At 40.8% G+C, this 16659-nt stretch overlaps 1 protein-coding gene across 1 annotated transcript in view; it reads left to right on the forward strand.

Annotated features, from left to right (window-relative positions):
* Positions 1–16659, forward strand: part of sema3ab (sema domain, immunoglobulin domain (Ig), short basic domain, secreted, (semaphorin) 3Ab) — a 72291-nt gene that overhangs the window by 16756 nt on the left and 38876 nt on the right. Inside the window, exon 2 of the mRNA XM_034176634.1 lies at positions 15768–15928. Coding sequence (XP_034032525.1) covers positions 15768–15928 — 161 coding nt within the window. The remainder of the gene's footprint in view (positions 1–15767; positions 15929–16659) is intronic.

The raw sequence follows: 16659 nt of genomic DNA on the forward strand, positions 1-16659 counted from the left end.
TCTGTTGCTCTATAAAAAAGCCCTCCGTAAAGCTAGGACATCTTTCTACTCATCACTAATTGAAGAAAATAAGAACAACCCCAGGTTTCTTTTCAGCACTGTAGCCAGGCTGACAAAGAGTCAGAGCTCTATTGAGCTGAGTATTCCATTAACTTAATATGATCAATCTATCTTTGTTAGTTGGCTATGTACCACAGGCTTTTAAGGTGGCAGTAATTAAACCATTACTTAAAAAGCCATCACTTGACCCAGCTATCTTAGCTAATTATAGGCCAATCTCCAACCTTCCTTTTCTCTCAAAAATTCTTGAAAGGGTAGTTGTAAAACAGCTAACTGATCATCTGCAGAGGAATGGTCTATTTGAAGAGTTTCAGTCAGGTTTTAGAATTCATCATAGTACAGAAACAGCATTAGTGAAGGTTACAAATGATCTTCTTATGGCCTCGGACAGTGGACTCATCTCTGTGCTTGTTCTGTTAGACCTCAGTGCTGAAACTGAAGTTATTGTACTTGGCCCCACAAATCTTAGAAGCATGGTGTCTAACCAGATCGTTACTCTGGATGGCATTTCCCTGATCTCTAGTAATACTGTGAGAAATCTTGGAGTTATTTTTGATCAGGATATGTCATTCAAAGCGCATATTAAACAAATATGTAGGACTGCTTTTTTGCATTTACGCAATATCTCTAAAATCAGAAAGGTCTTGTCTCAGAGTGATGCTGAAAAACTAATTCATGCATTTATTTCCTCTAGGCTGGACTATTGTAATTCATTATTATCAGGTTGTCCTAAAAGTTCCCTAAAAAGCCTTCAGTTAATTCAAAATGCTGCAGCTAGAGTACTGACGGGGACTAGAAGGAGAGAGCATATCTCACCCATATTGGCCTCTCTTCATTGGCTTCCTGTTAATTCTAGAATAGAATTTAAAATTCTTCTTCTTACTTATAAGGTTTTGAATAATCAGGTCCCATCTTATCTTAGGGACCTCGTAGTACCATATCACCCCAATAAAGCGCTTCGCTCTCAGACTGCAGGCTTACTTGTAGTTCCTAGGGTTTGTAAGAGTAGAATGGGAGGCAGAGCCTTCAGCTTTCAGGCTCCTCTCCTGTGGAACCAGCTCCCAATTCAGATCAGGGAGACAGACACCCTCTCTACTTTTAAGATTAGGCTTAAAACTTTCCTTTTTGCTAAAGCTTATAGTTAGGGCTGGATCAGGTGACCCTGAACCATCCCTTAGTTATGCTGCTATAGACGTAGACTGCTGGGGGGTTCCCATGATGCACTGTTTCTTTCTCTTTTTGCTCTGTATGCACCACTCTGCATTTAATCATTAGTGATCGATTTCTGCTCCCCTCCACAGCATGTCTTTTTCCTGGTTCTCTCCCTCAGCCCCAACCAGTCCCAGCAGAAGACTGCCCCTCCCTGAGCCTGGTTCTGCTGGAGGTTTCCTCCTGTTAAAAGGGAGTTTTTCCTTCCCACTGTAGCCAAGTGCTTGCTCACAGGGGGTCGTTTTGACCGTTGGGGTTTTACATAATTATTGTATGGCTTTTGCCTTACAATATAAAGCGCCTTGGGGCAACTGTTTGTTGTGATTTGGCGCTATATAAAAAAAATTGATTGATTGATTGATATTATTATTATTAAGTAGTAGTAGAAGTTGTAGTATGATAAATGTCTTCTAAAGTGGACCTGCAATCTCGGGGTGTTGTGGGGGGGCCGTGCTCCCCTTTCTACTGGATTCACTCCTGTTTTGCTGTGTGAGCAGAAGAATGGATAACATGTATTTATGCAGAAAACATGATCAGATTGATGGGTAAGAAAGTTGGTGGAAAAAAAAGCTTTAGTATTTGCTATTAACACATTGCGGGTTGACACCTGTTTTTAGAGAAGAGACACACAGAAGGGCAGAGTTTTAAAGAAAAAAGCATAAAAATGTCTTTGTAAAGCTCAGTGCAGGTGTGTTGCCATCTTGCACTAGATGAACAGCTCACAGGATTAAACGTTAAAAGGAGGTGTTACAGCAGCCAAACCCCCAACCTCCTCCTGCCATGCCGGTTTTAATGCTGCGATCAACCCACAAAGTAATAGTAAAGCAAAGTGACTTGGGGAAGTAACTTTAATCTGATAGCTGATTTGGAAACATTAACACATTAGATTATTCATTACTGAAAAAAATGGTCATATCAGAGTTATGCGTAGTAACGCATTACCAGCATCACTGTCTGAGACTAAATTAATCCACAGCCTGTAGACAGCCTGGGCATCACAAAGGACTGGGTTCAGTGTTTTTGCATTTCCTCCCATGCCCCAATTTAAACAAAAATCACAGAAATCATGTAAATACTTGGCTGCATTTCATGCCGACATCTGTCAGCTTTTGATGACGGCAAAGCTCAGCTCACAAGCATTTTGATAATGTCAAAGCTTTGACATTGGTTCTTTTTTTGACTTGGCTTGTGCTCATTCGTGCTAAGTGTGATGGGGGTATAAAGCACTTCTCCCCAGATCACTCAGTTTAGATGGGCGACTAGCTCTAGGAAGAGTCCTGGTGGATCTCTACTTCCGTTTATGGATGATAGAGGCAACTGTGCTCATTGGGACCTTCATAGCAGCAGAAATGTTTCTGTACCCTTCCCCAGATTTGTGCTTTGAGACATTTCTGTCTTGGAGGTCTACAGACATTTCCTTTGACTTCATGCTTGGTTTGTGCTCTGACATGCACTGTCAACTGTGGGACTTTTATATGCAGACAGGTGTGTGTCTTTCCAAATCATGTCTAATCAATTTACCCCAGGTGGACTCCAGTTAAGCTGTAGAAACATCTCAAGAATGATCAGTGAAAACCTTTGCCATGAAAACTTCATGGCAAAGGCTGTGAATACTTACAGTACGTGATTGCTTTTTTAAAAATTATTTTTATGAATTTGCAAAAATCTCAAAAACATTCTGTCACATTTTCATATGGGATATTGTGTGTAGAAGTTTGAGGAAAAACAATGAATTTAATCCATTTTGAATGAGGCTGTAACATAATAAAATGTGGAAAAAGTGAAGCGCTGTGAATACTTTCCGGAAGCAATGTACGCTAATGGCGTTCGCAGTTTTAGCTGTTGTCGGTAGCATGATCCTTTAGGTCCGCTTAATGCACAATTACTGAGGAAATACGTAGCTCGGAATTTTTTAAGTCCACACCAAAGTAAATTGTTAGGCGAACCACTGAGCAGTCCTCAAAAATATGACTTAATAAACACCTGAACCGAGGTTAGCCTGTTAACTGGTGCTTTAGATTCTCAACATGGTGACGCCAAGACTAGGGTGTCATTTCAGCTGTTCTGGGTCGCTATACAAAACCAGTGGATGATGTCACACTACCCCCAGTATATACACAGTCTATGGATATATTACATTAAAAAATACTTTTTAAAATTTTTCTAATGTGTGCAGTCATATATGGTTCTCTATTAAATGACCCCTAATTTACACAAATCTGTGCTTGTGCATACATAACCTGAATTTGATTTTGATGAATGAATGTTGAATGATGATGGATGAATAATGAAATTTAATCATCTATGGCAAATGGCAAAATGAAATATGTCACAGAAGGACTCTCACAGACATGCCCATTGAGCTTCTCTGTGCTCCTTAAGACTCGTTCTCACTTTCATAGACAGTCATCCTAAAAGTTCATGATTTGATTCCTTGCCAATGCCTTGGTAAAGCTTAGATGTTCCCAGAGGGTTTCTGTGATGAGCCGGGATATTCCATCACTGTGCTGTGGTCTTTGGTTTTGGACAGGAAGTCATTGAAAGCCTGAATGTTACTATTGATCCATGACAATCCCAACCTAGATCACCAATTGTTCACTCAGTTCCTCAAAGGTTGCAATAAGGACATCCATTGATTCTGCAAAAATTATAGCACTGTCCACAAAGGCAAGCCCAGTAAACCTTACCTTGCATAAATAGGCACCTAAGCTGCTGGACTCTGCAAGCCGACTCAACACCCCCATCCATGCAAGTCTTAAACAGATTAGGAACAAGAATACATCCAGAATTCATTGGGAAGAAGTCAAAGACTCTGCCCCTGCTACACACGTCACTCACAGTCCTTGTGTATAGGCCAGGTATAATGTCCAGCAAATTATTGGGGATTCCACAAATTTTCTGAATGTCCCACAGAGTAGCCCGGTCAATGCTTTGCGAAAATCAGTACAGGGGGTGCACTGGAGATCTTCCGATGTGCACTGAGTAGGTTTGAGGCTGAATGTGAAGCAACTGGGAGGAGAATCAGCACCTCCAAATCTGAGACCATGGTCCTCTGTCGGAAAGAGGTGGATCATCCCCTCTGGGTCAGGGGAGCATTATTGCTCTATTTGGAGGAGTTTAAGAATGCTGCTCATGAGTTTCTAGAGTTTCCCCACTCATTGTTCATGAGTGGGGGCCAGTTGGAAAGTGAGATCGATAGATGGATTGTGGTGGCATCTGATTTTTTACAGCGGGTCGTCATGGTGAAGAAAGAGCTGAGCAGAAGGCAAGACTCTCAGTTTAAAAGTCGATCTTGGCACTTATCCTGACCTACGGTCATGAACTTTGAGTTACAACCAAAAGATTAAGGTTGCAGATACAAGTGGGATTCCTCCATCAGGTATCTGGGTTTACACTCCTAGACAGGGTGAGAAGCTTGACCATCCGGGAGGGATTTGGAGTAGAGTTGCTCCTTCTTCATACTGAAAGGTGTCAGCTAAGGTGGTTTGGGCATCTGATGAGAATGTCCCCTGGATGGTCCCTAGGGACGTCTTCCAGGCACGTCCAACTGGGAGGAAGTTCTAGGGGAAACCCAGGACATACTGGAGGGATTGTAGTGTTTTCCATCTGGCTTGGGAATACCTCAGGATCCGCCGGGAAGAATTACAGAACTTAGCTGAGCATTGGGAAGTTTAAGATGAACTGCTTAGTCTGTGGTCACTGTAACCTGAATAAACAGCAGAAAATGAATGAATGAATGAGGACAGGCTGCAAAAAACATTGCTCATTGATCACAAATGAGGATATGGACAGCCAGAATAGGCAGAACTATTAAAAACAGTTGACAGTTAGGATAGAGGCGACTCACCTCAGTCTGAATGTTGGTCTGTTGACTGCCTGTTTCTCAAATTTGCCAACTTGTGATTTCTGAGTGGAATTCTTTGTCAGTTTCCTGTAAAAATGAATCATGCCGGCATACCAACGCAAATGGCATAACGGTAGCGTTAAGTTATTCTACTGACTGCAGTGCACTGCATGGACAACAGTGCATGGATGCTATTAAAACTAAGGATGCTATTGGACTCATTCAGTCAGCGAATGTGACAAACTTAACCTCAAAACAAACCTTTGAACAGCAACTGTCAATTTGTGGTGGGGTTATTGCAGTGTTACTCAAATTCTTGGGGGACCAAGACTGGCTGGCTTTTGGGTAATTCTGGCGGCAGAAGTTAATATATGCTTTTTTAAATGCACTTCAACCTACATTACCGACACGCTTGCTGAAAATATCAACCCTTTAAATATTAAATTCACTGTGGAAGTATTGAAATGGAACTGCATAAAATTAATACACACACACGGAATTGTTTCAAGTTTGATGTTTTTGAAGTTACATGTGAAACAGTAAAGCTTGTGAGATGCTAAGTGCCGCTTACTTCCATCGGATGGTTAGCCACAGGGCATACCAGTTCAGACATGCACAGGTTACTACCGCTGGTGTGGCGGGGGAACACTATGTTTCTTTCCAGTAACACACATGCATGTGTCTTGTACATCACTGACTGTGGCATAAATGCACAGGGATCCACACACAATACCCACAGAGTATCTGTCCCCAGACAATTAGCTTTTAATAACTTAGCTGTTGTCTCTGTTGAATGGTCTGTTGCTATGGACACTACCCCCACAGACAATTCCCGCAAAACAGAGATGGGTGGATATGGTGATGCTCTTCTCTTTCAAAAAGTGATGTGCATTTTGAATTACAGCCGCTGTAACAGTGCACCAGTTCATTTTCATCCCTGTGACCCTTGACATCTGTTTATGAAAGTCTGTTTTTATATACTGTTACTATGTGCAATTTTCATTCAGGCTAACATCTTACACTCAACAAAAATATAAATGCAACACTTTTGGTTTTGCTCCAATTTTGTATGAGATGAACTCAAAGATCTAAAACTTTTTCCACATACACAATATCACCATTTCCCTCAAATATTGTTCACAAACCAGTCTAAATTAGTGATAGTGAGCACTTCTTTGCTGAGATAATCCATCCCACCTCACAGGTGTGCCATATCAAGATGCTGATTAGACACCATGATTAGTGCACAGGTGTGCCTTAGACTGTCCACAATAAAAGGCCACTCTGAAAGGTGCAGTTTTGTTTTATTGGGGAGGATACCAGTCAGTATCTGGTGTGACCACCATTTGCCTCATGCAGTGCAACACATCTCCTTCGCATAGAGTTGATCAGGTTGTGAATTGTGGCCTGTGGAATGTTGGTCCACTCGCACTTGGCTGTGCGAAGTTGCTGGATATTGGCAGGAACTGGTACACGCTGTCATATACGCTGGTCCAGAGCATCCCAAACATGCTCAATGGGTGACATGTCCGGTGAGTATGCCGGCCATGCAAAAACTGGGACATTTTCGGCTTCCAAGAATTGTGTACAGATCCTTGCAATATGGGGCCGTGCATTATCCTGCTGCTACATGAGGTGATGTTCTTGGATGGCACAACAATGGGCCTCAGGATCTTGTCACGGTATCTCTGTGCATTCAAAATGCCATCAATAAAATGCACCTGTGTTCTTCGTCCATAACAGATGCCTGCCCATACCATAACCCCACCGCCACCATGGGCCACTCGATCCACAACATTGACATCAGAAAACCGCTCACCCACACGATGCCACACACGCTGTCTGCCATCTGCCCTGAACAGTGTGAACCGGGATTCATCCGTGAAGAGAACACCTCTCCAACGTGCCAAACGCCAGCGAATGTGAGCATTTGCCCACTCCAGTCGGTTACGACGACGAACTGGAGTCAGGTCGAGACCCCGATGAAGACGATGAGCATGCAGATGAGCTTCCGTGAGACGGTTTCTGACAGTTTGTGCAGAAATTCTTTGGTTATGCAAACTGATTGTTTCAGCAGCTGTCCGAGTGGCTGGTCTCAGACGATCTTGGAGGTGAACATGCTGGATGTGGAGGTCCTGGGCTGGTGTGGTTACACGTGGTCTGCGGTTGTGAGGCTGGTTGGATGTACTGCCAAATTCTCTGAAACGCCTTTGGAGACGGCTTATGGTAGAGAAATGAACATTCAATACACAAGCAACAGCTCTGGTTGACATTCCTGCTGTCAGCATGCCAATTGCACGCTCCCTTGCGACATCTGTGGCATTGTGCTGTGTGATAAAACTGCACCTTTCAGAGTGGCCTTTTATTGTGGACAGTCTAAGGCACACCTGTGCACTAATCATGGTGTCTAATCAGCATCTTGATATGGCACACCTGTGAGGTGGGATGGATTATCTCAGCAAAGGAGAAGTGCTCATTATCACAGATTTAGACTGGTTTGTGAACAATATTTGAGGGAAATGGTGATATTGTGTATGTGGAAAAAGTTTTAGATCTTTGAGTTCATCTCATACAAAATGGGAGCAAAACCAAAAGTGTTGCGTTTATATTTTTGTTGAGTGTACATACTGATCACACAGATTTACAGTTTACTTTTCCAGGTGTCTCATCATTATGTTTCTTGTCTGCGAATGCAAAAATGCAAATTTCATTGCTGGACTGCAGGTGGAATATATATATATATATATATATATATATATATATATATATATATATATATATATATATATATATATATATATATATATATATATATACACACACACACACACACACACACTCAAATAAAATATAAATGTTGCACTTCTGTTTTTTGCTCCAATTTTTCATGAGCTGAACAAAACATTTTCTATACACAAAAGACCTATTTCTCTCAAATATTGTTCACAAATCTGTCTAAATCTGTGTTTGTGAGCACTTCAATATGCCACCTCACAGGTGTGGCATATCAAGATGCTGATTATTTCAATTCAGTTCAATTTTATTAATTTATATAGTGCCATCTCACGACAGAGTCGCCTCAAGGCGCTTCATACAACACACAATTCATAGCAGCACAAAGTGAATTAAAATAAAAAAGGGTACAGTAAAAAGGTAAAACATAGTGTAATAAAAAGAAATTACAAAGCAAACATAAAAACATAATAAATTAACAATAAGACAGTCTAAAAAGTGGGTCTTCAATCTTGATTTAAAAGTCTCCACTGTGTCGGACTGCCTTATACGACATCTGTCAATAAAGTAACGGTCCTTTTTATTTTTTTCAAAAACTATATGGATTTCATTCATATGTTTTTACGTCAGACATGCTTGAACCCTCGTGCGCATGCGTGAGTTTTTCCATGCCTGTCGGTGACGTCATTCGCCTGTGAGCTCGCCTTGGGAAGGAGTGGTCCCGCCCCCTCGTCGGATTTTCATTGTCTGGAAATGGCGGAATGAAAAGGACTTTTTTTCCATCAGAATATTTTCAGAAGCTGTTAGAGACTGGCACCTGGAAACCATTCGAAATATTTATCTGGCTTTCGGTGAAAATTTTACGGGCTTCACAGAGAATAAGGTCTGTTACTACAGCTTTAAGGACCCCCTTTAAGGACGCTCGGTGCTGCAACGATGCAGCACAAGCCACCGGACCATTTCTAAATGGATGGCTCTGTGGATACGAGACCGTCGTGTGTTCTTTCTCTGGTTATCACAAGAGCTGGACATCAGCCATTTTCCGGCAGATTTCACTTTTAACAAGAGATTTTGTCATGGAAAGCCGCGCGGAGGCTTCGCGCATAAAGACCGATTCGCTTTGGAAGCGAGACAAAGGAACACCTCCGTTTCGGAGTCAGAGGACAAGTTTGGACATGTCTATCTCGGCTTTCAATGCTTACCCGTCCAGTAAGTATCAGTGAAATTGTGGAGAGCTGGACATGTCCAAACTTGTCCTCTGACACGCCTCTGAAACATGCAGGTAGATCGTTCCAGAGAGCAGGGCCACAGTAAGAGAAAGCTCTATACCCCACAGACTTTTTATTCACCCTTGAAACACACAGAAGTCATGCGCCTTGCGAACGCAAGGGCTGCGCCGGTACGTAGGGCTTGACCAAGTCCACCAGGTAGGAAGAAGCCAGTCCATGAACAATTTTATAGACCAGCAACAGGACTTTAAAATCCAGTCTGGCAGAAACTGGAAGCCAATGAAGGGATGCCAGAATGGGTGTAATGTGGTCAAACGTTCTTTGTGTCAAAAGACTGGGAGCAGCATTTTGCACAATTTGAAGACCCCTAGTGCTGGACTGCGGCACACCAGAAATTAAAGCATTGCAATAGTCCAATCTAGAAGAGATAAATACATGTATCAGAGTTTCAGAATCAGCCATAGACAGGATGGGCTGAATCTTCGCTATGTTTCGCAGATGGAAGAAGGCAGTCCTCATAATATCTCTAATGTGGAGGTCAAAGAACAACGTAGGATCAAAAGTACCCCAAGATTCCTCAGTTTGTCCGTATGATGCAACACACAAACCCAAACTAAGCACCAGCTGGTCAAATTGATGCTGATGTCTGGCTGGACCAGGAACCATCATTTCAGTCTTATCAGAGTTTAAGAGTAGGAAGTTACTGGATAACCAACTTCTCCCTGATACAAGGCAATCTTCTAAGGATTTTATATGAGTAAGGTTTCCAGCAGTTATCGGCATGTACAAGTGAGTATCATCAGCATAGCAATGAAAGGCAATCCCATGATGCCGCAGAATATGCCCAAGGGGTACTATATAAAGGGAGAAAAGCAAGCACAGACCCCTGTGGAGCCCCAAATTTCATGTCACCAAGGCAAGAGGGAGTGCTATTATACACAACACAATGAGCACAAACTGGAAAGGTATGACGTCAACCAAGCAAGGACACTTCCAGTAATCCCAAAATAATTTTCTGGCCTATCAAGTAAAACACGATGATCCACGGTATCAAATGCAGCACTAAAAGCACCAATAGTGGTGTCCAAATCCAGTGCACGCAGAAAATCATTCACTACTCTGGTAAGCACTGTCTCTGTGGAATGATGTTTTCTAAAAGCAGACTGCAGTGGCTCAAAAAGATCATTCTCAGTAAGATGGTACACAAGCTGCTGGTCCAAAAGCTCCACTTTTTTTCCAGAATTTTAGAGCAGAATGACGGATTTGATATCAGCCTATAATTATTCAATACACCAGGGTCAAGACTGAATTTCTTAAGCAATGGCAAATAGACAGCATGATTACTGCACAGGTGTGCCTTTAGCTGGCAACAATAAAAGGCCACTCTGAAATGTGCAGTTTTGCTTTTTTTTTGGGGGGGGGGGGGGGGGGTCAGGAAACCAGTCATTATCTGGTGTGATCCCCATTTGCCTCATAGAGTGCAACACATCTCCTTCACATTTGTTGATCAGCAGCTAGACGCCATCGAATATGAACATTTGCCCACTCAAGTTGATTATACAATGACAACTGCAGTCAGGTCGAGATCCCTGATGAGGATGACAGGCATGATGGATGATGAGCTTCCCTGAGACTGTTTGACAGCTTGTGCAAAAATTCTTTAGTTCTGCAAACCGATTGTTGCAGCAGCTGTCCAGGTGGCTGGTCTCAGATGATCTTGGAGGTGAACATGCTGGATGTGGAGGTCCTGGGCTGGTGTGGTTACACGTGGTCTGCAGTTGTGACGTTGGTTGGATGTACTGCTAAATTCTCTGAAACGCAACAACTCTGATGAACATTCCTGCAGTCAGCATGCCAACTGCACACTCCCTCAAAACGTGTGACATCTGTGGCATTGTGCTGTCTGATAAAACTATATATATATATATATATATATATATGAGGATGCCCTCTTTCACACCCACTCATCTACACACAAACACAGCTGTTGTGCAGGTGGAAAAAAGCTCAGAGGTAGCAGGCGGGTGTTATTGTGTTACTGTGCTGTCTGCCAAGGGCTTACAGCAGATCCTCTAATGATTGATCACCATGGCTACAGAAGCACATAAATCTGGGACACAGCTTTAGAATATACTTTTTCTGCAACTTTTTATGACCTTCAGTGTTTGTTTTTTCTTTTTCATTTTAACATAATTTTAGAGAAATATAGCTGAAGATAAAATGACTTATTTTCCAAGTTATACTACAAGGTACAACATCATATCTTTCTGTCTCTTGTTGAAAGTAACCCTAAATTTACAGAAACATCAAAACACATAGCTGTAAGTAACTGGAAGGACTTTAAGCATCTAGTAATACTTTCTGTTTTTTATATGTGGAGAATTACACTTGCATTGCTTATTGGCTTACTGTATGATTGATTCAGCGTTTTGGTTTATAACATGTCCCAATATATTCATGAGTGGCTACAGATTGTTGTCTCGCTTTGGGGAGTTACATTCCTTGCTAATGCATTCCATTCTTATACGTCCCACAGCTTTTCAAGCAAGAAGGGAAATAACCTTTGCCCTTAAAAATACAATAAACTTTTTGTTTAACTCTCAAATAAAATTCCCCGTTGAAGTCATCTGAAAACATACAGATGCAGTTTGCAGTAATTTGTAAGCAGGACTTCAAGCCAGATAAAAAACAATGAACCCTAACCCCACAAACAACGACGACAACAACAACAACAACAACAACAACAGAAGTTCTGTAGGAGAGAAATAACTGCCGTAAAACACGTGTTGTCTCAGAAACTTCTGGAAATTTTCATTTGAAACACCAGTTCGTAAAGTTTGTCTGTCTGTCACAATATGTAACTTTCAGACATTATTACCATGTCTATTGATATAGTTTAGATTTTAGTCCATAGTTAACTGTGCAGACAACAAGCTAGGCTATGCTGGGCATGTTGTTTAGCCTAAATGGAGCTAGCTAAATAGATTCAATATTATTTCTCTTAACATGTTAGCCTGTCCATCAAACGAATCTGACGTCTAAGACCAATATTTATATGGTACATAGCATAATATTCACCTCCTCTGTTTGGAAACAGGGGCACCACACCACTATTTAATTTGAGTGTCTACTGCTGGATTCCTGCTCCATTGAAATGTTCAGACAAAGACAAAACGTGAACTCAGCATCTAGTTATTGAAAGCAGGAAATATTTCAAGTTATAATAAAATAATTGAAAAATAAGGTTTAGAACCAGTTGTTTGTGGTTGTAGTTTCCATTCCTTGAGCTGGTTTAAAGCCTTGGTTGTAAGACTATGGTGGAAAAATGACATAAGTGCCACTTTTAGAAAAAAAAAATATATAGTTGTATGCCAGTTTCCTTCTGCTGCTATATGCCAAACAGAAAAAATGCCATCAATTTAATTAAAATTACAGTGTCAGATGTCTCACTAGACACAATAATGCTTCTGAACAACAGTCTTTTTACATCAGAAGGACAACACAGCAGCACTGCTGTGGAACAAGAGCATTTTTGTGCATGTAGCCAATCAGTAACCAGGATAGTGGCGATGTGACAAAAAAATATAAAACACTGGTGCACTTGAAGTTAAGAATTGATTGTTTTCCATATTTACCCTTAAACAATGATGAATGTTCAGCGTCTCCCTAGATGCAAACACAGAATTTGCTGATATCACATTCAAGGAGTGGCTGAAAACAATAATAACAATAATAATAATAAATAACATATTTGTAAAATCATTATCAAGTGTAAAATCAGTTGCTGTTATCAGATTATACCTGTCAAAAGTGACTGTAACCCAGGCAAGATGCAGTATGGCACTTCGGCTATACTGTCCGTTGCTGTTATTTGACATCCAGCTGTATATTCTTTTGGCTCAAAAAATAAATAAATAAATAAATAAATTAAAAAAAAATCACAACCGGGGCCCAAAAATGGGTGTAATGTGTGGTAACAGTAGCATTGTAGAACACTGTGACCAATTGACAAACTTTTAAATATGCTTTAAAAAAAGATTGGGGACATATTGTGATCCATAAAACATGAACAATCAGATGGAATGAATGCAATGAAATGTAATTTGTGCAGATGTGGGGGAGTGAGGGGGGGATATGCATCTTTTACTTTTATTTTACATATGGTTTTGTTTTTTATTTTGTGAATGCATTTTGAAATAAATTATTTCAACTTGAATGTGGATTTGACTGCTCAGTTATCTTGGTGCAAGGCTACAGTTAAAGCTAAAATTAAAATACAATGCAGATTGTTTTCTGTTTTGGAGCAAGCAGTGAACAATTTCATTGGAGCAATGTGAAAATTGACCAAAATGTGTAGCAGTCATGTGTGCAGCAGTCAGCAGTGGCTGTGCATGAATGAGTGTGGGGAGTCATGCAGCTCCATGATGAGTACAGCTCTGTGGGGTGCACAGCAACTTCAGGGATCCACACCACTCTGACCATTGCTCTGGCAAAGGCCAGGATATCATATTCGTGCATGTCTTAGTAGCAACAGTAGATGATGGTGGATATCCAGGTCCAGTATGCAGTGATATGGACATACCGTTCCATGAGCAGAAGGCCCCTGATTCTCCTCTGTACCATAAATCTATTGCATAAATCCCATCAAAAACATGCCAGTTCTTCAACAGAAAACAGTTTTGAGATGTCAACAGATACATTTTAGCTTTGTGGAATAGTGTGGTAATAACCATGGGAGTAAGACACAGAATGAAATGAGTTGTGCTGTACGGAACGTGCACTGTCTTGGGACTCCGCATTTATGTGCAGCCAGTAACACCAGTAGAAAACACAAATGTTACCTGCTATTTTAATAAATCAAGCCCGCTTTCCACATTTTTGGAAAGCAATCGGTGGTTTTCTCAGTTTTCCAGTTATAAATCTACTATAAAGCTTTGTTGTTCTTGTCCTTTCCTCTGACACACTTCAGAGATTTTGCCTTGTGCCTTTTGAAACATTGATGAGAATTTTCAGTGTTTACTCTCAAGAAAAACAGAGCGCTCTAAATAATTCAGCTGTCCTCCTTCCATACTTTGACATCTTTTATTGTGTTGTTGATAATAGTGGTCAGATTTTAATTGTGAGAACATGAAAACACAGGATGAATGTATGCTCCTTGCATTTGGAAAAGGGAATTTGAATCCATCCATTCTGTTTTTTTTTTTTTTCACATTTTAACATGGTAAGTAACAAATAAGAAATGCTCTTTTAAGTCTTTGGCATTAAATAAGGATAACCCAATTAAAATTTCTTTCATTTTGATGCCCCAGAACAATACAAAAAGGAAGTTTGTTTTACTTATGCATTTAAAATTCTATATACCTGTCTGCTGCCTGGGCATGTCAAAGCTTGTTGCAGGGAATAATATTATCATTACATGCATGATGCAAATGATGAGCAGGTATGGCTAAAGTGACATGTTGCTTGAAATTAGCTTATGTGTCAGTTTCACTCATTTCCATTGTAGGTCTGGTCTGCCAACGAGGTCACCACTGCTTATATTAATGAGTTAGACATAAAGTGTTGTAAAGCTACAGAAAAAGTAGCAGTTATTATTAAAATTATTGGTTGTGTGCTTCAGATGCATTTCACAGTAAGTAGATCAATAGTGTAGGATTTGGGATAGACTTGGGTTCCATTCCTAGTAACTCTACCATGGCTTGTAGCCAGGGTGGATCAGGGAGTTTCAGACAAATCACACACTTTGCCCACTTTTGCCACGATTTTCGTACTGGTGCCTGTTCAAGATCTCTACCAAATCATGGTATTATTGAAGTAGCAGTAGAGCATGGTATGTGCACCCATAATCCTTGATGTTGCAAACTGTCAGTCAGCTGTTTTGTGCTCTCTATTCTATTCTATTATTTGTCTGAAATTTTAACTCTCCGCACTTACAGTAGAACATTACAGGCATTTGGCCAGCTTTACTTAGATGTTCTGAGATCAAAATTTACACTCTGGGGCGATCGTGCTTTGCAGTAGCTGAACACAGACTCTGTTGGACAAGTTACCTTCTGATTTATGTGCTATTTCTGACCCAGCACTTTTTAAACCAAAACACAAGACTCATCTATTTAAAATGCCTTTTGACACTTGGTGGCATTGCTACATGTTTTGTTCTGCACTGAAACCAAGTGTATTAATCACTTGGCCACCACCCCTGCACACATATAAAGCACAAAATAATTAGAAAATAGTCAACAAAAAAACACTTTCACCAAAAAGACCCCCCCCCCCCCTTTTAGATCCTGTCTACAGGATGTGTTAAGTGCCTTGAGTTAGTTTTGTTGTGATTTGGCGCTTTGTAAATTAAATAAATTGAAATAGTCTATGTTCTTGGACACCCAGCTGTAAATGGGTACCAGCCTTGGGTGGGAAAGTAACCTGTAAAGGACTGGTGTCCCATCCAGGGTGACTTGTAGCCTTTTATCCACTTCATGCAATAGTATCCAGGGATAAGCACAAGTGCCAATGGACAATGCACTTAGTAATGCATTGACCAATTTAACTGCCAGTATGTGAAAATGTGCTTCAATCAAGAGCTAAAAATAATCCTTATTGTTTTTTATTATCTACAGTTACAGAAATAAAGCATGTATTACATTATCCTTACATTTTCTCTCCTTATGTTTTCTCTCCTTTTTTTCTTCTAGATATGTTAGAATCTAACAATCTCGTGACATTTGAAGGGGTGGATAACAGTTCATCTTACCACACCTTCCTCCTAGATGAGGAGAAAGGAAGACTTGTGGTTGGAGCCAAGGACCACATCTTCTCCTTCAACCTTCTCAACATCAGCAAAGACTATACACAGGTAAAACCAAGTAGCAGGGTAAAACTGTGTGGTTTTTAACGTCAGCCATGTTTTATTGTGTATGGCATCCATTCATTCTTTATGACTGTAAGACTGGTTGCATTTCTGACTGAAGTTCTACCTGCCGTGCATACATGATACATACGAGGGCTGTCCATAAAGTATAGGTCCTTTTCATTTTTTTCAAAAACTATATGGATTTCATTCATATGTTTTTACGTCAGACATGCTCGAACCCTCGTGCACATGCGTGAGTTTTTCCACGCCTGTCGGTGACGTCATTCGCCTGTGAGCACTCCTTGTGGGAGGAGTCGTCCAGCCTCTCGTCGGAATTCCTTTGTCTGAGAAGTTGCTGAGAGACTGGCGCTTTGTTTGATCAAAATTTTTTCTAAACCTGTGAGACACATTGAAGTGGACACGGTTCGAAAAATTAAGCTGGTTTTCGGTGAAAATTTTAACGGCTAATGAGAGATTTTGAGGTGATACTGTCGCTTTAAGGACTTCCCACGGAGCGAGACATCGTGCAGCGGTCCCAGGGGCCATTGTCAGCCTGTTTCAAGCTGAAAACCTCCACATTTCAGGCTCTATTGATCCAGGACGTCGTGAGAGAAGAGAGAAGTTTCAGAAGAAGTCGGTTTCAGCATTTTATCCGGATATTCCACTGTTAAAGGAGATTTTAATTAGTAATTAGTTAATTAATTATTAATGAAAGACATGCGGACGGGTCCGCG

The sequence above is a fragment of the Thalassophryne amazonica genome, chromosome 8 (genome assembly GCF_902500255.1).
Source record: "Thalassophryne amazonica chromosome 8, fThaAma1.1, whole genome shotgun sequence".
NCBI lineage: Eukaryota > Metazoa > Chordata > Actinopteri > Batrachoidiformes > Batrachoididae > Thalassophryne > Thalassophryne amazonica.